This window comes from Canariomyces notabilis (genome assembly GCF_033297395.1).
Source record: "Canariomyces notabilis strain CBS 508.74 unplaced genomic scaffold N656scaffold_9, whole genome shotgun sequence".
NCBI classification, from domain to species: Eukaryota; Fungi; Ascomycota; class Sordariomycetes; order Sordariales; family Chaetomiaceae; genus Canariomyces; species Canariomyces notabilis.
The window spans coordinates 238,694-261,636 of record NW_027041831.1 but is presented as its reverse complement, the minus strand read 5'-3'; the positions used below and the strand labels follow the sequence as shown (position 1 = coordinate 261,636).

The following is a 22,943-nucleotide window of genomic DNA, read 5'->3' as shown; positions in this document are numbered from 1 at the left end:
GGCATGGTGAGCTGAGACAGCAGGCAATGTGCCTGGCTAGACAGCCAGGCCGGAAGCAGGACCATCGTTCTTGAATCGAACCAGGGCGATCATAAGTCATAACTTATGAACGGGATTTGAACCTGGAAAAAGGGAACTGGTCATCTGGACTTTCGATTCAGTCCATTCAACATTGGGCCGTCGGAAAAGCCGAGTCCAGGAGAAAGTTGGACAGTTTGTGTTGTCAGAACCCGGTAAAGAAAGCTGCTTCTCCTTTCCATTGTTCAAAAGTTGAGGAGGAAGGAACGGACGTTTATCGGACTCGGACAGTGGTTGCGGATCGGAGCAGATTACATAAGCGAACACTCTTGGAGAGCCAAGTCACGTGCAGCTAAGCTCTTGATGCATCATCAGGCCATTGTTGGAAGCTTCATCAAACCACGCATACCACCGACTGTCTTCGCTCGACTCTCCGCTCAACGTCTCCTCTTGCGTCTCAAAACAACCCAGACAAAATGGCGATTGCACCCATTACTGGCGTACGTGGTTTTGCTGGACTTTGCCTCGCTCAATGGCCGCCAATTGTCGATGCGATTGGCAAGGATTCGTTGACCGAAACTGACTGGTTGCTAGATGCTCCGGCGTGGCCTCATAACCGATCTGAGCATTGCGCTTGGTAAGTTCGGCCCAGCTGCACATTATCGCGCTCATTCCGCCCGATAGGACTTTGCTCAAGCTTGCCTGTCCGCGTCGCTAATCTTGGACGGCAGGTCTCGGATTCGCTTTCGCCAACGCCTACTGGTACGACGAGCCATGACCCGTTATCCCGACCTTGCGAGACGCGGAAGCAAGTCTAACCCTATTATAGGTACGGCTACCACGTCCCAAGGACCGTGGCTCGCGACAACTACTACAGAAAGCTGGAGGACGAGCGTGCGGCTAGGCAAGCAGTTTAGAACGAAGATGACGTGACGGAGGGTTGTACGCGTGCATAGAAGGGCAGCTTGGAAGGGGATTGGCATCGTTCACACGGCATACGGATAGACGGGCGCTGGTTCAGTCAGTCAATCGGCAGTATTTTGTCGGTACTCCTGGAAGACAAGCAATACCTAAGGGAAGGACGGCAAAGCCGAGACAATGGCTGAGGGGATAGGAGACAGAAGATATGTCTAAGGGACTCCATTATATTTAGAACCGACGGTGTTGACGTCGTCTGAATTATGCGTTCCATGCCCCTCTGGTCGGCCCAATCCAGCTAGGGTGGTGCTCAGAGTTGATCCTACCACGGATGTACCTTCCCAAGCAGTCGTTTCTGCCGTAAACACGCCCTTCTTGTCCTTGCATCTAACTTGCCGCATCAGCGCATCGACTTGGAAACAAGCAAACCCAAAACTGCGTTGCGCGCTGCACCAAGAAACACGAAGATAAGTGATTGAGCCTCACCTGCGGAACCATCTTTGCACCGGCCAACACTTGACTGGACTGTCGGCCAACTCTGGATGCGGCACAACGCAATCGTACTGAACGAGGCCGAACAAGTCGCAATCTCGAGCCAAATCTATGCGGCGCCCGTCCTCCGTCTTCCTCACTTTGCCGTCTACGCCCATTTGCACCCTTGACGAGAGAGCCTTGCTCGGGAAGGTTTCGCAGGGTGGTGCCATTGAATCGAGAGATTAGACGACGCGACGCAACGATTGGAGAGGTGCAGGAAATGCGAACCGCTGCGGCCGCCAGTATCGGCTCTCGGTTGTTGAGCGAGATTGAAGAGACAAATTTGGACGAGGTAGGCGGCTAGAGGCGATGGTCAAGTTGCGTCAAGGTGGGATGGCTGAAGCTGCGTTGGACAGAAATTACTAACCACCCGCGTCTTGCCGCGTCTCCTTTCAGATCCTGGCTTCCCTCCGCACACACTTTGCAACAACAGCTACAGAACCCAGCGCAAACAACCACAGTGCCGGCGATGGCCACTTGTCGAGCCCACGACTACGAGATTTCCCCCTTGGCCCTCTCAATGACCTCGTCAAACGCCATTTTCGCGCGACGCAGTCTGCCCCACTCGCCGTCGCAGGCCGCCATCGCGAGCTTCTTTACTCGCTCATCGCAACCCTGATCGCCCGGCCCCATGAGAAGGCCGTGGTTATTGCTGACTTTGAAGGGCGATTCGACCCCTTGCGGCTTCTTGCAACGGCTCCAGCGAACGCCGACTCGCTGCTCGCAGACTCCACGAATACCCGTTGGCCCGACGTCCAGCGCGCAGATCTGGACCATGTCCACATTCTACGTCCTCCTATGCGGGGAAGCAGCTCCAAGCACGTTGCTGACTGCCTCGCTTCTATCGAAGAGTACATGCTCTATGGGGCGCACCGCAGCCGTTCCAGGGAGTGGTGGGGTACAGTGATTATCGGCGGATCACCGAACTTGGCAGGGAGTGTCTCCCCCGCCATGTCCTCTACGATCGCCGTCACGGCTGGCTGGAGGGGCTGGCTGCGTGTTGACCGAGCAGAGGTTCTGGGTTTCTGGGGGATTAGTGTTGAAGAGGCTTTAGCTGAGCGGGACAAGCGGCATGCTATGGTGGAGGACGCCGGCTGGACGGCTAGTTCCCCATGGGGCAGCTTTGAGATTTGCAGGAGGGAGGAGAATGGTGGCTAATACTGTTCTCATAATGAAGGGGAGGTGGAAACTCCACTAGGCCCACTGCCTCCCTCACGATATCCGAGACGCGATGCGGAGCTGACTGGATTCGAAGAGGAGTACCAAGGAAGGACCTGGGAAGGAGGAAGATCTTGATCGCTGAGGGAGAATATCGGGCTCTCCGCATCACCGTCTCGTGTCCAGCGCTGCTGGCTCTTACCTGGGAGTATTCTACGTCCTAAATGCCGCCGCTTGTCCTTGTCACCGACTGGGATGGGAATTCCGATTGATCTGACCCAAGAGGAGGGAGAATTGTGTGTGAGTAATGCGCATACAAACCTACGATCGCAAGTCCGTTAGGTCGCGGCATCTCTCACACAGCACATCTGGGCCCAATCCATCTGATGAACCTGCCAGGCCCCACGCTGCCGGTCTTGCTCCAATTCTCAAGGTGGATTCCTGCCAACGGATTTTGATGTGCACATAACCATCAGATTCTCGATGACGAGAGGTCCGGCGCTGAAACACGCTTCACTGCATCGTTGCCTTGGTTCTGGCGGATCCTCTTCTTCAAAGAGGAAATGGGAAGTTTGACTGACGCGGGGATTTTGACAACTTGACGTCTCACCACATGGATCGACGCTTGCCATTTCCGGTTAAGAAGCTTCACCAAAACAACAATGCCGAGCAGCTCATGGAGGCCTCAGACTCGTCTTTTCACATGCATGCCTATCAGCTCATGTCGACCAGATCGGATGTGGCCTCATTGATATGCAAGATACAACTCGCCGACAAGCAACCATCCAATGAGATGGTTAGACCCCTGGCGGTGCAGCCCGGCCCCGGCAACGTGTCAAACCGGCCACGGAATGTTACGGCCCAAGATCTTCGGGCTCTGCCTTGTTCTGTTTGCCGTTTGCCGGCATGGTGTCGCTGACTGAACCCTTGGGGACCCACTTCGGCCGAAGTCTCTGCAACCAGGGGTCCCGGCCCTGACGTCATGGGATCGGCGGCGCGGCGGCTTGGCGGTCAAGGGCCGGCGCCGTGTTTGCCGGTCTGGTGCAGTGCTGATTTGCCCCTCCGTGAATAGCCACTGGCACTGTGACACTGTGTGTGGGTAACGTCAACCGCCAGAGGGACTCGGGCCGGTTCATGATGAGATCTGTGCCTGGCTGCCCCTTCGCCTCCCACAGTGGTGGACGTACTGTGAGTGTTGAACCTCGTCTTGCGGCTGACTGTCAGCAACCACTTACGGATAGTGATTTCCAGCTCTTCTTCAGCCCCGAAAGGCCGGTATCAGACTCCCGTGGGGTGTATGAGCGTATCGCAGAGGTATGCCAGACTTGATATGACTTCACACCTAGGTGGTGCTTCTGCAATCACACAAAGGACGAACTTCCACGGAGGCCTACCTACAAGTACCCTAGTGGTTGGAGATAAGGGCCGTCTATGGAACGAGTAGGGGCCTGGTATTGTACAGTGGCACTGTACGCGGTTGGGTCTAGCTCACCGACTTCTACAACTTTCAGGGTCTTACACATCGTCCGCCCAACCTCCCTCGTCCAGGTCTGCTTTGGACCCTTGGGATCCAAGTCCGCCAGTGTCCGAGTTCCAGGCAGTGGATCTTGCTATGGAGCATCCTGGGGCAGAATAAGACGACTCAGACGAATCCATGCATCAGTGGAGTGGGGCGACTAGGTGGCGTGGAAAGCCGTCTCCCACAACTCGTTACACACGCTTCATGTTATTCGAGCTCATTCGCGAGGGTCCAAACCCCCAGTTTTCAGGCAGGTGATGACTGATCGAGAAACGATCCGAACTCTTCAGAGAGGGGACTTAGATACCCACATTCGCCAACGGATGGATCCAAGGGCCATCTTTGTTCTGTCTTGGTGCGGTTTCGACCGGCCTGTGTCTCCACCTCCACCATACAGTGTTTACTGTCCGGACGACGTTGGTGTTATAGATGGCTTCAGTCTATATAAGGGCGCCGCCTCTTTGCATGTTGTGCCCCGCAGTCCTGTCCTGTCAACTTGGTCATCATCCTCTTTTCCCTGTATTTTGTCTTTCACTGTCAGTGTGTGTAACCGGGGGATTCGCACCTGACTACTTGGCTTGGTTTTACTCAGCTGAGAGACGACAGCCTGCCATTCCTTTTTGATTCATTCATCATGTCTTCACTGCCTGTCCAGCGACCGGGCATTGGGCCCCGGCAGGTGTCCAGCAGCAGCTTCGCTGACGCCTTCGATGCCGCCCGCAGCAGGCTGGAGGCACTTGGCGTAGAGGAACCGGGCGAGGATGAGGTGCCCTCGCCCGCCCTGTCGTCGTCCAGCTCGACCACGGACGAAGTCCCTTCTCCTGCCTTGTCGTCGTCCAGCTCGGCAACGGACGAGGAACCTTTCTCACCGTCGGAGGGCGAGACTCCCCTGAGCCCTGTCACCCCAATCACCGGCCCCGGTACCTCGGCTATGGACCCGAGCGTGGTTGACAGCTTTGCGTTTGCTTTTGACATTGATGGGGTGCTCATCCGTGGAGGAAAGCCGATTCCAGAGGCTGTGGAGGCCATGAAGGTGCTGAATGGCGAGAATGAATTTGGCATCAAAGTGTAAGTGGATTTTTCAATCTTTTGCCGATGGAAATCTCTAATGCTAACATGCCTCCCTCAGACCGTACATCTTCCTGACCAACGGCGGCGGCAAGTTTGAGACGGAGCGCTGCCGCGATCTGTCGCAGCAACTCGAGATCGAAGTATCCCCCGGCCAGTTCATCTGCGGCCACACGCCCATGCGGGAATTTGCCGATCGGTACGGGACGATCCTTGTCGTTGGCGGCGAAGGCGAGAAGTGCCGCGAAGTCGCCGAGAGCTACGGTTTCCGGGACGTCATCACGCCCGGCGACATCCTCAAGGCCAATGCCGCCACGGCCCCGTTCCGGCGTCTGACTGAGACGGAGCACCGCAACTCGCGCGACCTGCTCGCGCGCGGCGGCAAGCTGAGCGACATCGTCGTCGAGGCCGTCTTTGTCTTTGCCGACAGCCGCGACTGGGCGTCGGACTTGCAAATCATCCTCGACATTGCCCAGAGCAAAGGCGGCCGGCTCGAGACGCGGTCCGAGACCTTTGACGAGGGCCCGCCCATCTTTTTTAGTCATAACGACGTGCTGTGGTCTGCCGCACACGAGCACGCCCGGTTGGGTATGGGCGCGCTCCGCAAGATTGTTGAGACTGTCTTTGAGGACACCACGGGCGGCCGCAAGCTCAAGACGCATGCTTTCGGCAAGCCGCAGGTGTCGACGTTTGAGTTTGCCACGCGCCTGCTGCAGCAGTGGCGGGCCAGCCAGCACGGGTTGTCTGAAGCCAAGCCGCCGGCGACGGTGTATTTTGTTGGTGATACGCCTGAATCGGATATTCGGGGGACGAATGCGATGAATGAGGTTAGTGAGAATGAGTGGTATAGCATCTTGGTCAAGACGGGGGTGTATCAGGAGGGGACGGAGCCAAAGTACAAGCCAAGGAAGTTGGTGAATACGGTGCTGGATGCGGTCAACCATGGCATTCGGAGGGAAATGGCACGGCGGGGATCGAGGAAGGCAACTGGGGGCAGGATGCTGCCGCTTGATGACCTCGCGCTGAAGGCGGTTGGGGAGGGGCACACGCCGACTTTTGAGGTCGTTGATCCGTTTGGGGATATGTGAGGGGCGCAGAATGCCCGTTCAGCGGTTGATTGACGGCGGGACGAGATTTTGGATCAGAGAGTGTCCTTTCCTTTTCATGACGACTTGACGACTTTAGATACCACATTTTTTTCGATTCTCTTTGGCTTCCTCTTCGGGTGTAGATATTTTCAGATCACCACTCGTTTTTCTGTTTGTCCACTGGTCTTACACTTCATTACTAGGATAGGATGTTGGGAGGCACTCAAGGACGCAACGGACATTGCTGGTCGCATAGAAGCCATCACCCGGTTTTGGACCATCAGCAACGGGGGGAGCCACCCAAAAGAGCGTTCGCTTACTAGAAAATCACGGGTCACATATTGGGCTTTGGGGGATGATTGAATAGACTGGGCTTCCTGGATCATCCTACATGGACTCGGCATTGCAATGTCCGGACTCCGGAGTTGTCTGGGTTGTTATTAACGGCTATTCAACAGGTCAATGCAGCTACGGGCTATGACATTACCTGGCCAACAACAGAAGGTGTGACTAGCCGGGAGCCGGGGAAGCTCCCCCGCATGACGGTTGCACACCTGACCCATGGGTCCGATTCGACGACGGACCCGACTTGGACTCGACCGGACCCATTATATCTCGCGCACCTGTTTGGTCCAGGGCGGGAGATCGTCGCCCAAACAAAACCATCGGTTCCCGTGCCACAGCCGATCCGTCGTCATGGGCAGCAATGCAGCGCGATGCGATGCAATGGATGCATTTATATTTAAGGTAACCGTGCCAGCGTGCCGCAGTGCTACTGCACTCTCCCTTTTGTATGTCGTATGACTTCAGCAGCAGATCAGACCATAGAGTGAGACGGATCCGACGAGCCGGATCTATCTAAGTACTATCTAATCAATCATGAAACCAGACGGCTCTCAGATCATACTGGCCACCGCCCTCCTGGCCGCAGACCTCGGAACCTCTCAATCCTGCCCAGACTACTCCTCCCACTCCAAAGCCCGCCATGAGCCCTTCTCCCCTGGCAAACACGCCCTGTCCTACGCGCGGCCGATCCCCGCCTGCCGGACGTTCAACTCCTCCACCATCGAATCCCTCGTCGCCAACATGAGCGACGTCATCGCCGACCCAGACTTGCACCGTCTCTTTGAGAACACATACCCCAACACGCTCGACACGGCCATCCGCTGGCGGGGATTCGCCGCGAACAACCCCGAGGAGGAGTTGACTTTTGTCATCACGGGGGATATTGACGCCATGTGGCTCCGCGACAGCGCCAACCAGATGCAGTCGTACTTGCCGGTGCTTGAGCCGGATGATGGGGTGGATAGTATCGCGAGTTTGTACAGGGGGGTTATTAACTTGCAGGCGCGATACCTGCTCACGGCGCCGTATTGTAACTCGTTCCAGCCGCCGGTGGAGAGTGGGATTCCGCCTGCGGATAACCCAGGCGCGAACAAGGATACCGTCGTGCCGGGGTATGATCCCGCCAAGGTGTTTGAGTGCAAGTACGAGCTGGACAGCCTGGCGGCGTTTTTGAGGGTTAGTGTCGACTACTACGAGGCGACGCACGACGCGGCGTTTTTTGGGAGGTTTCAGTGGGTGTCTGCGGTCCAGGCGGTGCTGGCTACGGCGAGGGCCATGATGCGACCGACTTATGGCGAGGATGGTGCGGTGCTGGACAGTCCGTACACGTTTGAGCGGCAGACGACGCGCGCGACAGAGACCCTGGCGAATGATGGGTTGGGTAGTCCTGTGGCGAGGGATACGGGGCTGATTAGGAGCGCGTTCCGGCCGAGTGATGATAGTACCATCTTTCAGTTCCTGATTCCGGCGAACATGATGTTTGCGCAGTCGCTGGCGGAGGCGGTGTTTATTGTGCAGGAGCTCGGGGAGGGCGCGCCGCAGGGCTTGGCGGATGAAATGCGGACTTTGTCGAGGCAGCTCAGGGAGGCGATTACACGGTTTGGAATTGTGCCTGTGGTGAGTGGGAATGGCACTGCGGTGGAGACAGTGTATGCGTACGAGGTGGATGGGTACGGCGGCGCGGTGCTGATGGATGATGCGAATGTCCCCTCGTTGCTGGCGGCGCCGTTCATGGGCTATCTTGCTGCGACAGACCCGGTGTATCAGCGCACCAGGGCGAGGATTTTGAGCGCGAAGGCGAATCCATACTTTATGACGGGGCCGCAGATCAATGCTGTGGGTGGTCCGCATGCGGGCCCGGGTATGGCGTGGCCGATGGCGAGTATCGTCCGGATTTTGACGTCGGATGATGATGAGGAGATTGTTGGTGTGCTGAGGGAGATTTTGAGCACGACGGACGGGCTGGGGCTGATTCATGAGAGCGTCAACTCGTTTGATGCGAGTCGGTGGACGAGGCAGTGGTGAGTTATTCTGTGATGTGAAAGCTGTGCTTCCGATGCTGATGAGTGAGTAGGTTCTCCTGGGCAAACGGACTGTTTGGGCAGATGATCCTCGACTTGCGTTTCCGGAAGCCGCATATTCTGCAGCAGAGCTTTCAGTGATGCTTGGAGTTAAGGCGAATAATAATTGACTGTGATGCACCTTTCCATGCCGGTTGAGGAGTGACTGCGTGGCTCGGATTCTGAAGTTGTCCTCGTTGGGGACGTTCTCATGCTCAACGCATCACCGCCATCATTGCATGTTCATTAGGTATTCTCACCATCGTCTACCACGGTTTCATCCTTCTCATCCGTATTCCCTTCCCACAGTTACCAAGAATCCCAAAACCAGAGCCGACATCGATTCCTTGGGTTGCCATACTGAATAGGGGTTTGTTGACTAGTACTCCCTTACGGGGAGGTTCACCGATCACCGGAAAAGAACCCCACCTGCATTAGGCTGAACCCCTCTCAAGCACCCTTACAGTCAGGCTTTGCTTCACGAATGTTCTTCCACCCGTGGCGCTTCAAAATGAGGTATGGTTACAGTGGCTGTCTTGACAGTTTTGTTTAAAAGTTTTCAGGGGTAATGACGTCGAGCGGTGGGTCTTGTCATCCACACACCTTCATCATGGACGTCGCTAGCGCACAACACCAGGCGCAGGACGGTAAGATATTCGGAAGAAAACCCACTGTTTGTGGCAAGCTGAGGATTTTCCACAGGTTTCGTGTCAGTAGTTTTTCTCCACATGGGGATGATCACAGCCCAAGGGGTTGGGTTATTGGCTGTCTTTATCAGTCATGGAAAACAAGTGGTCAATTGGGTCAGGGGGAATCTGAGATTTTTTGATGAGAAGAGGTTTTGAATCTAGATCTTATCACTTCTAGATCTATATCATCCTCTCAACCCGCCCATGTCACAACCTCGTCACCCTTTGTGATTCAGCCGCGACCGTTTCTCCGCTCAACATCACATTCCAACATGTCTTATGCCCCTGAAGACCCCATGAGCCCGAAACAACAGGACAGAGAAGGAAACGAATCTTCATCTCAGACACTGACCAACTTCGACAACTCTTCTAATCACTCATCACACCTAGTCTCGGCGCAGAAAGACCATGAACACAATGACAACGACCTGGACCACGACAATTCACCCGACCAGCCCTCACCCCCCGAAGACCCAATGGACCCCAACCCGCACCAACACCAACACCAACACTCACATTCACCCTCAGACTCAGACTGGGAGCACAACGAGGAGCACAGGTCGCTTGAAAAGCACACATCCCGCAAGGTAACAGACATCGAAAACATCGAAACCGGCTCAACCCATTCCCATTCCTCCCGGCTAGTAACCGTCCAACATGAAACCTCGCGATCATCCCATGCCCATCACCATCACCACGAACAGCACCATGACCACCACAAGCCTGAACCGCGGCGTGTCACATCCTCCCAAACAATCCGACACACACGAGCCCGGCTAGGCCTGCGCCCTGCAGCACCCATCAACGAGGAGGAACAGTTCGCCGAGCGCCAGGGGTTGCGGTGGTCCCGTGTGCGTGTGGCGCTGCGGGAGCCGTTTTCGGAGTTTTGGGGGGTTGTGGTTATGGTTGTGCTTGGGAATGCGAGCGTGGCGCAGGTGTTGCTGAGTGAGGGGCAAAAGGATGCCCCTGGGGGGAGTGGGTATGGGGGGTGGCAGAGTATTAATTGGGGGTGAGTCCACCTTAGGATATGGATATGATGGTGTGTGTGTAATTGAAGGGCGTGGAGCTGACGGTGGGTGATATTTGTAGATGGGGAGTGGGTGTTATGCTGGGGTTATATGTGGCAGGGGATTCAGGGGCGTATCTCAACCCGGCGATTACCTTCTCCAACTGTCTGTTCCGACAACTCCCCTGGAGGCGGTTTCCCACGTACGCGGTTGCGCAGCTGCTCGGGTCGTTTGTTGGGTCAGGCATTGTGTATGCCAACTACATCAACGCCATTGACCAGTATGAGGGCAAGGGAATCCGGTCTGTGCCGCCGAATCCGAAGGCCACGGCGACTATCTTTTGCACGTTCCCGCAGCCGTTCCTGACAAAGGCGAGTCAGTTCTTTTCGGAGTTCATAGCTAGCGCGGTTCTGGTGCTTGTTATCTTTGCGTTGCGGGACCCGGGGAATAACGGGATTGAGAAGGTGAGTCCTGATATTTGTTGATAGCCATTTGCCTACGATCAATCACGTGGCAGCTAACTCGGACCAGGACGGCAAATGGTTCCCCTTGATGATGCTGTTCCTCATCTTCGCCCTGGGCACGGGGTTCGGCTGGAATACTGGGTATGCCATCAACCCGGCCCGTGATCTCGGACCGCGCATTATGGCCACCATACTGGGATACGGCTCCCAAATGTGGTCTGCGGGCGGATACTATTTCTGGGTGAGTCCTAGTCGATCTGGCCTAGGCAAAATACCGACCCGATTCTAATGTATCTGCAGATTCCGATAGTTGCCCCATTCTGTGGATGTGTCTTTGGCGGACTTCTCTATGATGTGTTTATCTACACGGGGGCCTCGCCCATCAACACGCCCTGGATGGGGCTCAAGCACATATTCCGGCCGGACTATACGTGGAAGGTTGCGAGAGAGCGTCATCACCGGGGCATTGAGGAGGGTATTGTATGAGCAGAAAAGGTAGCACTTGCGGTGGAATCATGCGAGAGAGAAACGACTAGACAGAATCTGGCCTTTGAGGCAACATTGATGATGGCATGATACTAGTAAGCATCACAGCACCAATGACCAAACTGTAGGTCCCTAGGTTCTTCCGCTCTCGGCCTTGCAAGATCCTTTCTCACTCCACGACTCCAGCTTCTTAACATAACGATCCACAAAGCCCCCGATAATATCACTGATGGCCTTCTCTTCCTCCTCCAACAGATTCTGAATTCGGGTCTCCACTTCCACCTTAAAGACACTGCACTGCTCAGCAGCTTAAGTGTTAGCGACGTGTCCTTTCCACTGCGATCCGGCGACGTGGTTATCTCTCGACTCACAGCGTGACCAGAGGGGTCATTGCGCTTATGTGCCGCTCTAATCTCCTCTTCAGGGTCACCGCCCCAGATCATGGTCGGTTCGTCATATTGCCGGGGCTTATTGAGCTCGACCATGGCGTTTACCCGCATCTTCGCAAGCGTAGCGATGTCCAGTTCGGGAATGTCCTTGTACGCTTCGTACGAGTATACCCAGGCTTGTGCCTCAAGAGTCCTAGTTATCAAGATCAAAGCAGTCAGTCAGCGATCGCCCAGAGTAAAAGACTGGGATGGAAGGCTTAGAGGCTTACAGCGCCCGACATCCGAGCCCCATCGAGACGCAACGGTAATAGCGCTTGCCTCGCACGCTCGCAGACGCATTGTCACGGCATGCCAGAAAGGGCGCTCCGCTGGCAATGTAGAAGTGCGCGCAGTCTTCGCATGGTTCTTTGCGGAGTTCGCCCCTGGTGGCCTTCTTTGGGACACTGCGACTGATTAAGTGTTTGCGCAAAACTCCAGGAGTAGGATTCACCGACGTGGGATGATAAAGGGGAATCGATTTTTCGTCCATCTTTCAAGGAGTTGCCATTTCCTCCGTCACAGTCTGATGAAGAAAGGCGAGATTGAAGGTGAAAGAGGAAACCGCGGGCAGGTTCGTAGTCGAAAACAGCTGAAAAGGGCTGTTGACCTGGAGATGGGACGGAATTCTTCACGCAAGGCCACGCGTTACGCGTTGGCCACTCAACATCAATGTAATGCCGTCACTGTTAAGTGTCGTTCCTTTTGCTCAGATTCATTGCCTAGGTTTCTTCTATGTTCTCAAAGATCGCTACTACTAATTCATGCGAGATCTTCTACTCCCCCTTTAACTCTAGGTATATTGGCAAAATTACTATTCATCATGATACCTTCAAGCTAGACAGCCAAAACCAAACCAGCCCACCACCACGTAGTATACCCCTATCTCGGCGCGTAAACAAACGCAAGCTCATCCATCTCATCCCCAGCCTGCCCGACAAAGCCCACAATATGCCACCCCTCCGGCGCGACAAACGTCGCGCAATCCGCCGTCGCCGTGCCCGCCACCAGGGTACGTCCCGCGGAGGTGGCAGCACGAATATAAAAGTTGCGCGTCTGCCCGCTCTTGTCCCCCTTGCAGAGCCGCGCCTCAACCCAGTACTCTGTCGAACTTAGAGCCAGCGAGACTGTGGTGCCCCCCGTGCCGCCATGGACAAGGCTGGTGCCGTCGGTCAGCGTCAGTCCGACACTATCCAACCGGGATGCGCCCCGGAAGGTTAGTGTCGAGGGTTTGGGCTTAGTTTTGGTTGAAAGGGTTGGGACGTCGCTGAACCAGGTGCCGTAGTCGCCGCCGAAGTAAGCGCTCTGCCGGAATGAGGTGCCCGCGGACCAGGTGAAGTCCGCGTAGACCGGGTTGTGGTCGGACAGGATGCTGCCGTTGGCCTGCAGGAAGCGGGTGCTGTCGTAGCGGAAGCTGGTCGCTTTCAGCGTCACGAGCGGGCTGGAGCGGTAGAAGATCTTGTCGACTGTCTCGCAGGTGTTGACGGTGCTTGGGTTTGAGCAAAGGCTTTCGACCGTGGGGACGACGCCGCCGCGCTGGTTCTCCACCCACGCGTCGGTGAAACCGCTGGCGAGCAGAGAGCGGACTGCCGTGTCGCCTGTCCGGCTGTACCGGCTGTTGGTGTCGCCGAAGATGACCACGGCGTTGCCGGAGCTCCAGGTTGAGATGTAGGCCGCTACTTGGTTGATGTTGGCCTGGCGGGCGGTGAGGTCGTCGGCTTCGGTCCCCGCGTCGGTGTGGATGTTGTAAAAGTCGACGTAGACCGTTGTGGTGTTGTCGGTGGAGCCTGACAGGGCGAGCCGCATAAACGTGAAGCCCTTGGGCGTCAAGCAGTCGGCGCCAGAGGCGTTCGAGCACTGCTCCCACTCGATCCGTCGGAAGTTGACCCAGTCATGCTTGGACAAGGTGTTGAGGCCATCGCCGAATGGGACGCCGCCGGACGTAGCTGTCCGGTAAGGATGGTTGTCGGTCGCATAGATATACGCGTGGTAGTTGAAATCCTGTCATTGGTTTCCAGTATCAAAGTCAGTTACTGTTGCCGAGACTTCAAGATTGAAGTAATAACAAACCTCTTGAACATGGATCACAGAATAGCCATACTGGGCGAATTTCGACCCGATCAAGCCGGCGTTGGTTGCCTTGTCTCCGGGCACCGCATTGTCGTTCAGGATGGCCGGTAGCCCAGCCACGTTCATGGCCAGAACGTTGATACTGCCGGACGTGGCTGCCAGACTTCCATCGTAAAGCAGCGCCAAGGAGCTCGCGACACTAAGGGCCCGGGTCGCCTTCATCTTGATGGAGGCTGGGGGCAGCAGTGAATTGTCTGATTCTCAGGCTGCTGAGCCATCAAAGCTAAAAGAACGAGGTCTCCCTTGCGCATTTATATATATCCTGCGGCATCGAGACGCGGTCACTTGGCCGAGCGGCTACCCCTTCAAGCAGCGGGACGGACCATGGCGTCGTCGTGGACGGTTAGAATCATGGCGCGAGCCGTACGCGCAATCTATCTGCCGGAATGCACGTACGAACGACGTCGACTGCTACCTCGGTTGCAAGCGATGCCGTTGCAGACGACCACGTGAAAGCAGTAACTGGATGGCAAGATCATGATCAGTATCTCGGCTCGCTAGGTTTCTCTCCTCCAGAGTAGGTCGGATTTAAGTTTCCCGTTCGGTGACCGACCCCCCGATTTTCGGCTGTTGTCCCCGGCGCGATGTTACCTTGACACCCGGCCCGGTTCAACGCCGAGCCCAGCGAGCACACGTGGCTTGGCGGCGGTGCCTTATTTGGAGTTTTCACTTGAGCATGTCTCGTGCGGGGCCGTCTTCGATAACAACAAGAGCTGTCTTGTCTTTGCTGTTGTCTGTCATGTTCGGCAGGGTAACCCAAGATTAAGGTGACGAGCCTCTGACCGAGAGTTCTCGTGATATTGGGTGCGGGTATTGATAAACCCCATCATCTTGTTATTCGCCCTGACTCAAGGACTACGGTCATGAAGAACTCGTTGACTTCTTGCATACCTTGCTCGGTTGCTGTATGCCTATAGCTTCATCTGCGCGTCTGAGAGAATTCGGGACGAGAGCGAAGGGTTCATTCGAGCAGCTCACCAGCAACTCGTGCCCCAGGAATAGGCACTCGCTCGCCGTGGGAAACCCGTAGCTTCCATCCATCCCGCCTACATACCCATTTTGGCCCTAACACCCTGCTCTGGCGGTCTGCTTGAGGTCGTCCTGCGGCTCGTTCTCGCAAGGCTGGTTATTCTCCGGCATTCAAGTTTTCCTTCCGTCTGGTAGCTGGCCTAGACTTTGCATGTAGTAATGCTTGATAAGCTCTAGAATGCCGAGCAGCCCTACCGGAAGATATTGAGCTCTGAGAACAGCGCTCAAACAGTCGGCTTCGTCATCGGCAAACGGAAGGCGCGCTGCGACACCACGCCTCCCTCCGAAGTGGCTGATGACAAGTTCCTGGATTTGCGCCATGAGATGTCCGTTTAATGGTGGAAAGTCAAGATCAATGTATGTGTATACCCAATTTGACCTTCAGCTGGGCTGTAGTACGAGAGTTGTGCATGAGAGGGAAGTCGAACCTGAAGCGATGTTCAGGTGGAAGTGCAAGACAGGGCTTAGCCGACGGAGATTGCCGTGATTGCCAGAATTTAGCTGAGACAGTGAGGTTAGTGTGCCCCTAAGAGGTGGGGCAATGCCCTATCGATAGGGCGACACGGGCAATGATATCGCTAAACCCTAGGGAAACTGCACCTGAGGGTTTGTTGAAGTCATCCAAACATCTCTCAGCTCCTGGGTTGGATCGGCGGGATCCATGGATGGACGAGTTGTACGACTTGCGGGCTTTGCAATCGCTTTTGAAGTGGAAATGCTGGGCAGAGGATCCCCGATTGAAATGCCGCCTATAGCCGCCGTCGACGCAGTACGACAGGAGCATCCGCAACGGTATGACGATCGCGTCCCCCCCGCTCCCGTCGGCTTTAGGCCGCTCATATACGACTCGGAAGTTGGATCCTGCACGGAAATGTACCGGAAGGAACATCTATCGTCAATCCCCCGCCCGGATCGCGCTTGCCAGACCGCTATTCTGATCAGTTCCATCCATCGAACCTGCTTTGTTCCTCTTTCCTGGACCTAGCATCATGGCACTAACTCCCCAGACGATCGCGATAGCCACAGTGGTGGTGGTTTACTTCCTCGTCCGCTACTTCAACCGCACCGATGTGCCCAAGATCAAAGGCCTGCCAGAAATCCCCGGAGTTCCTATCTTCGGCAACCTACTGCAGCTGGGCAACAAGCACGCCACAGTGGCCGCGCAATGGGCAAAAAAGTATGGGCCAGTCTTTCAGGTCCGAATGGGCAACAGGCGCGTCGTATTCGCCAACAGCTTCGACTCAGTGCGCCAGCTTTGGATCAAGGACCCGTCAGCCCTCATCTCACGGCCGACCTTCCACACCTTCCACAGCGTCGTCTCCACCTCGCAGGGCTTCACCATTGGCACCTCACCCTGGGACGAGTCGTGCAAGCGACGCCGCAAGGCCGCCGCCACGGCCCTCAACCGTCCCGCCGTGCAGTCCTACATGCCCATCATCGACCTCGAGAGCACTGCGAGCATCAGGGAGCTCCTCAAGGACAACAAGGGTGGTTCGGTCGACATCAACCCCATCGCCTACTTCCAGCGCTTTGCCCTGAACACCAGCCTGATGCTGAACTACGGCTTCCGTATCGAAGGCAATGTAGATGACGCCCTGCTCAGAGAGATATGCGATGTCGAGCGCGGCGTGTCCAACTTCCGCTCCACCAGCAACAACTGGCAGGACTACATCCCACTTCTGCGTATATTTCCCAAAATGAACCGCGAAGCTCAAGACTTCCGCGTCCGCCGCGACAAGTACCTGACCTTCTTGCTGGACATGCTGAAGGAACGGATCGCTCAAGGCACCGACAAGCCGTGCATCACAGGAAACATTCTCAAGGATCCCGAGGCTAAGCTTAATGAGGGTATGTCCGTATGAGAATCCACAGAAGCTAATGGGGACACGCAACTGATCTGCATTAGCCGAGGTCAAGTCCATCTGCTTGACCATGGTCTCCGCTGGCCTGGATACTGTTCCTGGTAACTTGATCATGGGAATCGCATACCTAGCCTCACCAGATGGTCAGCGCATCCAGCAAAGGGCATACGAGGCAATCATGTCCGCGTACCCGAATGGGGACGCATGGGAGCGGTGCCTGGTGGAAGAGAACGTGCCCTACGTAACGGCCTTGGTGAAGGAAACGCTGCGCTTCTGGACCGTGATCCCCATTTGCCTACCGCGGGTGAGCACCAAGGAGATTGTATACAACGGTGCCAGAATTCCGGCCGGCACGACGTTTTTCATGGTACGCAGTCACCCCACCCGCCACTCCAATCAGAAATCATACCATGCTGACATGCACAGAACGCATATGCCGCCGATTATGACGACTCCCACTTCAACAACCCATATCGCTTCATCCCCGAGCGATATCTCGACCAGGGCGAGGGGTCGGGCACAGCACACTACGCCTACGGCGCGGGCTCGCGCATGTGCGCAGGTTCACACCTGGCAAATCGCGAGCTCTACACAGCTTACATCCGTCTGATTACGGCGTTTACGATGCACCCGGCCCGCGATCCGGCCGATGCGCCGATTCTTGATGCTATTGAGTGTAATGCTATCCCTACGGCGCTGACTACGGAGCCGAAGCCCTTTAAGGTGGGATTCAAAGTGAGGGATTTGGAGAAGTTAGAGAGATGGATTAAGGAGACTGATGAGCGGACTAGGGGGCTGTAGCTCAGTCATTATCCGAGTATCACTCACGCCCCAACTCATTGCATGGCTACCTGTGAATAAATAGATGACCATAGCAGTCAAGACTGTTGCTCCTGGAGGGCCGGGAACAGGTGACTCGTGTCGCACAATCACAAGGATAGCTCTGCGGCTCACCGATTGCCTTGGGCATCGAGAGCTTGCTGCTGCCTTACAACCTCCGAGGTACCGTCAATGACAAGGAGCAGCTTCGTGTTCAGTTTCTTTTCATCAGCAAGAACAGAGATTCAACGGGTGAGAAAGTTCCACATGCAATCCCTTCATGCGCTTTACGGAAGCAGGCAAGGTAAGATAGTAAGCAACATCCCAGCGGTACGATTGATAGGTAACCTGTCTAACATGTCGATCACAGCAAGCTCTCGAACTTGAACAATCAGTACGTGATCCTGAAACACCCCTAACAACATTCCCAGACCCGATAATTATTCACAAACCAGCAGATTGTTCTAGTATCCAACTCGAGTCATATCTCATGACCTAGACCAGCCCTTGGCCACTCTAGGCTTGTGGGTTGCCATTAAACCCGATCCCGTTAAACGTCCCGGCGGGAAGGTCGGTAATGGTACCCAGAGTGGCGACAGCCTTGAGGTACTCGCACAGCTCGCCGGGCGTCTTGGGGCCCTCGAGGGCAAGGTAGTAGGCACCGAGGCCAGCAATGTGAGGGGCGGCCATCGAGGTGCCCGAGATGGTATTCTGGTCACAACAAACCCCCTGTCAACAAACCACTCAGGAGGTCAAGAAAGGGGCAAGTCAACACATACCGTAGCAGTCGTCGACCCAATCCAACTACTCAACACCTCCACCCCGGGCGCAAAGATATCCACGCCCGCACCATAATTCGAAAACCACGCCCTGACATCGTCCACATCCGTCGCACCAACGGTACACACGGTCGGCTCGGAACTAGGCGAATAAAACTGCGTATCATCGTCATCATTCCCGGCCGCCACACTGAGAAACACCCCCGCCCTAACCGCCGCGGCAGCAGCCGCGTTCACAGCGGTAGATCTTGAAGACCCCAGACTCAGATTCGCCACACTCCCCTTGGGACAGTCGGTCGAAGCCCGCGCGGCGGCGTCGGCGGCGACAAAGTCAATCCCCGCGATGACACCGGAGAGTGTGCCCGACCCGTTGGCGCGCAGGACTTTGACCGCGAAGAGTTTGGTCTTCTTCGCCACGCCGTAGTCCACCCCGCCGATGGTCCCCGCGACGTGCGTGCCGTGGCCGTGCCCGTCGCGGTTGTCGCTGTCGGCGAAGTTGGCGAGCCATTGCGCGCGGTTTTCGAATTGCTGCACGGGGTTAGTAATGTAAATGAAATTGGGGTTGAAGGGAAGGGAGGGAGGGCTGACTCACGGTGTGGTTCACGTAGATGCCTGTGTCAATGACATACGCGCAGGTCCCCTCGCCGGCGCTGTCGTCGTAGACGTACGACGTTGCGCCCGTCGTGCGGTGCGAGATGCGTGCAAGACCCCAGGGGACGCCGGCTTGGGTCACGAAATCGTTGGCGCGGACGATGGCGTCTTGCTCGATGTATTCAACCTAAGCGTTCACCTCCAGTTAGCTTGGGTCTGGGTATGAACCACAAGTATGTGGGTTGAGGGGCACCATACCTCGGGCAACCTGCTCACGGTATCCAGGACAGCCGGGCTCAGCTTTGCCGCGAAGCCCTTGAACCGGCCGGCGCGGTAGACGTGGTCCGTCTTGGTCGACTTGAGATGCTTGAGGGTGTTCTCCAGGGCGGCGTTGGACGAGCCGTCTTTGAGCTTGATGATGTAGCTTCCCGGGATGAGCTGGGCGGCCCGGGGCTGGAACACGGGCGCCGCAAGGGCGAGGGGGAGGAGAGAGGCCCAAGCGAGGAGTTGCATGGTGTCAGGACTAGACTAGGATCTACTGTACTGAGGAGCTGGGTGTACTTGGAAGATTAGATGAGATGGGCTCGGGGTTGTGTCGTTCTGTGCTCTCGTTTAGACATCAACAACGACTTTTCAAGCGTCTATTTATTATTTCCTGGCCAGCACCAAGATCAGGTTCCACCCAAGCAATCATATCTCGACCTTCCTCATACGGGAGACCCAGATCGTCAACTTACCTTGATAGTTTGATAACTTGTGTTGCAAGAAGGAAGGTTACTCTTAGCAGCTACCTACCGCTGACGTTGGGATGGGATGGGATGGGATCCGTCCCTCCCCTGGCAACCTTCGGTCGATGTGTGGAGAGCATAGCAAGGAAATGCCCTGCAGTCACGCAAGACCTCTGACCTACCGATAACGGCTTGGTTCGGGGCATCTGGCAGATTTTGCGTGCTTCGGACTGTCTGTGGTGTGGGAAGCCGACTGATGTCTAAGGTAGTCGGTGGGTGTGCATGTGCATGCTGGCTGCAGCCCAGCCCGGCATGCGACGACGGAACGGCGCCGGGGGGACTTAGAAACCCTAGGCTTCGTTGGCGCAAGGCAGATGCTCCAGGAGTAGTAGTACATATCATGGAAGGTGGCATTCAGGGCTCCCTCTGTGGCTGTGGATGGCCGTTTGGAGGTAATGAACCGTGAATTCACACAAAGGGGTCTCAGTGCTTACATGTAGGGGCCAAGGGACGAGCCGCAACCGTACTGTGAGATGGATATCAAAACCGTTTCCATGCCGCGGTGCCGATGTCAAACTGGCTGGGGAAACCTTAGGAGGTACTAGTAGTTAGTAAGATCAGTCGACCAAACACCCTGCAGTAGATTTACATGTACGCATGCGTCATTGCAAGCGGCACATCCGACCGTTGAACGGCAGTTATATTGGCTGACTGAGATGGTACTGTACATAAGGATATTTAGCTCTCTGCAGCCCTCTGCCACGGTTACACCGACAGGAACAGAAAGTGGTACCCTTATGTGCGGGCTGTGCGCGGGAGACTTGCATGGAATCATGGATATCGGCCGAATACGCCCGACCTAGGATGATGTCCCCGGCATACACCGCCTTGGGGTGGACGCGGAATGCAACTTTGACCGGCAACGTCCCACGACTCGCAAGACTCGGACTCGACGACATGTGACCGATAACACCGCTGACAGAATCAGATAGGATCGCGCCAAGCAACAAAGTTCTGGTGCCATGGCCGTGTCCAGGTCACCTTCCCAGTTGGGGCACTGGCCGCCAGCGTGTAAGAAAGGCCGTGCAGAGGGATCAGTAGTAGGGAGACAAACCTGAAAGATCGGCTCAGAGCTGGCTGTTGGTGCCTCGTATGGAAATGGAGAAAAAGCTTCTATATTCTCAAGTGAAACAGTGGATGCTTCTTATATCATTAAGCTTTGCCTAGAGAATAACCGTCGACATGCCTTAGCGAACGGAAGAGACCACCGCCCTGGGTCGTCGCTTGAAATCAGCCTGAAGACGGAGTTCGGTAGTTGCATGCTCTAATTCTCCTAGAACCGGGTCCGGGCAGTCCATCAACTTTCGGCTTCCAAAATGAGCCGTCGCTTAATATATTGCTGCATATAAAGAAGCATGCGCGTGGGAGGTGGCTGCTACTATATGTCACGAATCGGAACCTGCATCTCCTCGCTCCTGATGAGGTCTCCTGGCCATGCGATGGCACAATACCAGACACGAGATGATAAGTCTGGAATCAAACGACAGCCCCCAGGCTGCGTGGAACTAGTAAGCATGCCTAGGTAGGCACGCAGTCTCAACTCAGCCACCAGAGGATTGAATGATACCGAACAAGTCTTCGCTCATGCCACGCCGTAAGCCCGAAAACTATGGAAGGTAGCTAGGTGTTGATGTGAATGTTGCTTAGAATAGATCAATATATTAACTGCCCACCGCCAGATAAGACTGTGTCAGTTGGGCAACATATCATAATGACCCAAAACAGGGTCCAACGCCTCATTCCACTGCCAGAATCCCAAAATAAGGTACTTTGGGAGTAACCGGCGAGTTTCTAGACCGAATGATAAGAAAACTTGAACTGTTCCATGCCACCTACACTGACAGGTGCAAGAGAAACAAATAGCTAATCAAACTCAGGCGCTTCCAATCTGCCCGTACGTGCCACGGTGCCCTCCACATGTATGGACATTCGCACGTGACGCTCCCCTACACTGGACGACACTCGTGCTGGACTAGCATGAAGGGAATTACGGGCCAGGAGTGGAATCTGTAGGACTCTTCTTGTATGAAGTATGGAGACAGTTCTATGACATGGAGTAAATATTGAGGTTAGCGTTACATGTATATAAGTAGGTACCTACCTAGGTAGTCAGCCTACTAGAATCATCGTGTCACCTCCGAGTCCCATTGCTTGTCATACACAATACCTGGACACATCACAAAGTGCCCGTCCCATTATTGGCTTGCCTAACGAGCCTAAATCCAGAGTGGAATCCAACGGCGTGTGCACTAGAAACAGTAGGTAGCAATGTTGGACGTGTGTAACAGACTGCCCAGAGTCCCCAGACAAGGTATGTGTTTACAGGTTAAAACACCTATAGCCTGCGGTTCACGTACTTACAGTACCTACATAAGTACATACATACATGCTTCTTGTTACTTTAGTCTCGACCATTCATGCATCACCCAACTGCAAAGCGGCTCAACTGCCAAGTTGCATGAAGCCGCCTGGGGGTCACTAGACAATGACATTCTTGACTACCTACTAGTACCTAGGTATGTACAGTACCTTACATGAATCGTAACCGACGCAAGCCCTCAACAACGGCGGAGCGTCTTGGTCTAGGGGAAAGTCACCTGTCACGTAGTACATGTACATACACTATGGAGAAGAGAGTGCTGCGTCATAGACCCAGAACGGCGGGAAAGGTGCCTCATTGGAGATAAGGGGTAGCATCAGTTTCAGGTACCTAGTTACAAGTACATGTATGTATTGTATCTAGGATAAAGCGACGGAGTGAACGGCATACGGACTTTACTCCGGGTAACACCAACACTAGGTAGTCTCTATTGGTTCATACAGAAGTCCATGGTCCATACATGGCCTTCTCGTCTTGCTGATGGTGAGGAAATTACTACACTCCACAGGAAAGAGCCTGGTTGTCTGCGACGAATCTGGGCACACGAAAATTCCTTTTTCGTTCATAGTCCTAATCTGGGGTGAGCTCCGGGGTAAGCTGTGGCTGATTGTCCTGAGCTTGCCCTGATAACCTGGAAGTTCTTCCCTGAGCTAGCCTATATTCCGGGCCGTCTGCCATCTGCCATAGACCAGTACATGGCGTGAGATAGTATATAACATCCTAGTCTAACCTATAACATGATATAGCGTATCCTGGCTCCGGAACTGGCACAGTACGTGACGTACT

General features: G+C 55.1%; 9 protein-coding genes across 9 annotated transcripts; 6 read left to right on the top strand and 3 right to left on the bottom strand.

The window, feature by feature from the left end:
• Nucleotides 1–476: 476 nt before the first annotated feature.
• On the top strand, nt 477–1,311 carry N656DRAFT_778572 (cytochrome-c oxidase, subunit VIIa). The gene is made up of 4 exons (XM_064815034.1): nt 477–518; nt 613–655; nt 750–780; nt 848–1,311. Exons 1-4 carry the CDS (start codon nt 495–497, stop codon nt 933–935), a joined length of 186 nt encoding a protein of 61 aa, XP_064670625.1. The 5' UTR covers nt 477–494; the 3' UTR covers nt 936–1,311.
• Nucleotides 1,312–1,690: 379 nt separating this feature from the next.
• Nucleotides 1,691–2,628, top strand: N656DRAFT_708113 (uncharacterized protein; the record flags this gene model as incomplete). The annotated part of the gene is made up of 2 exons (XM_064811483.1): nt 1,691–1,762; nt 1,867–2,628. 2 exons carry the CDS (start codon nt 1,691–1,693, stop codon nt 2,626–2,628), a joined length of 834 nt encoding a protein of 277 aa, XP_064670624.1.
• Nucleotides 2,629–4,545: 1,917 nt separating this feature from the next.
• Nucleotides 4,546–6,743, top strand: N656DRAFT_640217 (HAD-superfamily hydrolase). Its single transcript, XM_064810403.1, has 2 exons — nt 4,546–5,215; nt 5,277–6,743. The coding sequence occupies exons 1-2, from the start codon at nt 4,782–4,784 to the stop codon at nt 6,301–6,303; spliced, it is 1,461 nt and encodes a 486-aa protein (XP_064670623.1). The 5' UTR covers nt 4,546–4,781; the 3' UTR covers nt 6,304–6,743.
• A 439-nt stretch (nt 6,744–7,182) lies between these two features.
• Nucleotides 7,183–8,810, top strand: N656DRAFT_797594 (glycoside hydrolase family 125 protein; the record flags this gene model as incomplete). The annotated part of the gene is made up of 2 exons (XM_064817662.1): nt 7,183–8,669; nt 8,723–8,810. 2 exons carry the CDS (start codon nt 7,183–7,185, stop codon nt 8,808–8,810), a joined length of 1,575 nt encoding a protein of 524 aa, XP_064670622.1.
• Nucleotides 8,811–9,873: 1,063 nt separating this feature from the next.
• N656DRAFT_708669 (aquaporin) lies at nt 9,874–11,354 on the top strand (the record flags this gene model as incomplete). The annotated part of the gene is made up of 4 exons (XM_064811526.1): nt 9,874–10,406; nt 10,487–10,868; nt 10,936–11,109; nt 11,169–11,354. 4 exons carry the CDS (start codon nt 9,874–9,876, stop codon nt 11,352–11,354), a joined length of 1,275 nt encoding a protein of 424 aa, XP_064670621.1.
• Nucleotides 11,355–11,486: 132 nt separating this feature from the next.
• Nucleotides 11,487–12,420, bottom strand: N656DRAFT_844627 (uncharacterized protein; the record flags this gene model as incomplete). The annotated part of the gene is made up of 4 exons (XM_064819148.1): nt 12,238–12,420; nt 12,013–12,186; nt 11,726–11,936; nt 11,487–11,651 (listed from the first exon to the last, which is right to left on the bottom strand). The coding sequence occupies exons 1-4, from the start codon at nt 12,270–12,272 to the stop codon at nt 11,487–11,489; spliced, it is 585 nt and encodes a 194-aa protein (XP_064670620.1). The 5' UTR covers nt 12,273–12,420.
• A 241-nt stretch (nt 12,421–12,661) lies between these two features.
• Nucleotides 12,662–14,071, bottom strand: N656DRAFT_768035 (mannose-binding lectin; the record flags this gene model as incomplete). The annotated part of the gene is made up of 2 exons (XM_064813595.1): nt 12,662–13,780; nt 13,850–14,071. The coding sequence occupies 2 exons, from the start codon at nt 14,069–14,071 to the stop codon at nt 12,662–12,664; spliced, it is 1,341 nt and encodes a 446-aa protein (XP_064670619.1).
• A 1,856-nt stretch (nt 14,072–15,927) lies between these two features.
• N656DRAFT_708133 (putative cytochrome P450 phenylacetate 2-hydroxylase) lies at nt 15,928–17,601 on the top strand (the record flags this gene model as incomplete). Its single annotated transcript, XM_064811485.1, has 3 exons — nt 15,928–16,786; nt 16,845–17,167; nt 17,227–17,601. 3 exons carry the CDS (start codon nt 15,928–15,930, stop codon nt 17,599–17,601), a joined length of 1,557 nt encoding a protein of 518 aa, XP_064670618.1.
• A 549-nt stretch (nt 17,602–18,150) lies between these two features.
• N656DRAFT_730472 (protease) lies at nt 18,151–19,672 on the bottom strand (the record flags this gene model as incomplete). The annotated part of the gene is made up of 4 exons (XM_064812625.1): nt 19,248–19,672; nt 18,991–19,176; nt 18,399–18,926; nt 18,151–18,330 (listed from the first exon to the last, which is right to left on the bottom strand). Coding segments are annotated over exons 1-4 (1,149 nt in total), but the record flags the coding sequence as incomplete, so codon positions are not given.
• Nucleotides 19,673–22,943: the final 3,271 nt, after the last annotated feature.

Bases quoted from the DNA above. Each gene is read 5' to 3' on its own strand.
- N656DRAFT_778572 (XM_064815034.1), top strand. From the start codon at position 495: ATGGCGATTGCACCCATTACTGGC. The intron at 519-612 runs GTACGTGGTTTT...ACTGGTTGCTAG, and splicing joins CGATTGCACCCATTACTGGC to ATGCTCCGGCGTGGCCTCAT. The intron at 781-847 runs GTACGACGAGCC...ACCCTATTATAG, and splicing joins GCTTTCGCCAACGCCTACTG to GTACGGCTACCACGTCCCAA.
- N656DRAFT_640217 (XM_064810403.1), top strand. From the start codon at position 4,782: ATGTCTTCACTGCCTGTCCAGCGACCGGGCATTGGGCCCCGGCAGGTG. The intron at 5,216-5,276 runs GTAAGTGGATTT...TGCCTCCCTCAG, and splicing joins AATGAATTTGGCATCAAAGT to ACCGTACATCTTCCTGACCA.